Source organism: Hirsutella rhossiliensis (assembly GCF_020360975.1).
Source record: "Hirsutella rhossiliensis strain HR02 chromosome Unknown scaffold00011, whole genome shotgun sequence".
In the NCBI taxonomy this organism is placed as follows: domain Eukaryota; kingdom Fungi; phylum Ascomycota; class Sordariomycetes; order Hypocreales; family Ophiocordycipitaceae; genus Hirsutella; species Hirsutella rhossiliensis.
In genome coordinates, this window is record NW_025408677.1 from 1,053,027 (window position 1) to 1,054,060 (window position 1,034).

The 1,034-nt window shown below is 48.4% G+C and overlaps 1 protein-coding gene across 1 annotated transcript; it reads left to right on the forward strand.

The window, feature by feature from the left end:
• Positions 1-222: 222 nt before the first annotated feature.
• On the forward strand, positions 223-704 carry HRG_08907 (DDE superfamily endonuclease domain-containing protein; the record flags this gene model as incomplete). Its single annotated transcript, XM_044867378.1, has 4 exons — positions 223-235; positions 289-305; positions 428-628; positions 678-704. 4 exons carry the CDS (start codon positions 223-225, stop codon positions 702-704), a joined length of 258 nt encoding a protein of 85 aa, XP_044717399.1.
• Positions 705-1,034: the final 330 nt, after the last annotated feature.

The window sequence follows — 1,034 nt, forward strand, 5'->3', positions numbered from 1 at the left end:
TCTTATAAAGCAACTGAACAACGAGCGGACAGTGGGGCGCAACTGGGTCTCTAAATTCATCAATCGCCATCCGGACATCAAGAACAAGCGTGGGAGACGTCAGGAAGCTAACCGATTTAATGCTTTTACGCCTCGGGCGGTTCACTGGTTCTTCGATATCAGGAAAAGGAGTATGGATGGATTAAACCAGAAAATACCGTGAATGTTGACGAAGGCGGTATTATGTCTGGCTTTGGTGAGTATTTGGCTTGTCTTTCATTACTTTTACTAACCAGACTCTTTTGCCAGGTTTGGATAGTCTTGTGGTTGGGAGTGCAGACCCAAAACGGAAGGCCCTTCTGAAAGGGCCACAGTCCCGCAACTGGACCTCATTTATTGAAGCTATCACCGCGGATGGCCGTGTCCTTACCCTGGCATTATCTTTAAGGGCAAAGAGCTTCAGAAACAGTGGTTCTTGACGGAATTCGGCAAAATAGCCGACTGGCATTACATAACGTCGCCCAACGGATGGACGGACAACCATATCGCTATTGAGTGGCTTGAGAGGGTCTATTTGCCCCAGACGCGACCAGCCGATGCCTCAGATGCTAGACTGATCATATTAGATGGACATGGAAGTCATGCAACGGTGCGTTTCTTTATCCACCTCTGTAGGAATTACTGTTAACCGAGACCAGGATGCATGGATGGCCACATGCTTTTGAACAACGTTTATTGCTGTTACCTTCCTGCCCACTGCTCATGGCCTCCAGCCGTTAGATAACGGTGTATTCAATGCCTCCAAGGCAGCTTACCGGAAAGAACTTCAGAAATTGACCTGTTTGACCGATTCTGCGCCTGTTCATAAGGTCAATTTTATACGGGCATATGCTAAAGCGCGCGAGGTTGGAATGACGGCAAAGAATATATTGTCCGGCTGGAGGGTCACTGGGAATTGGCCGATCTCACGATCCAAGGCATTGCGGCATCCAGAAATTCACGCGGACATTGTAGAGACGTCTCCAAAGTCCGCGCCATTTTGGGTTCTGATGATA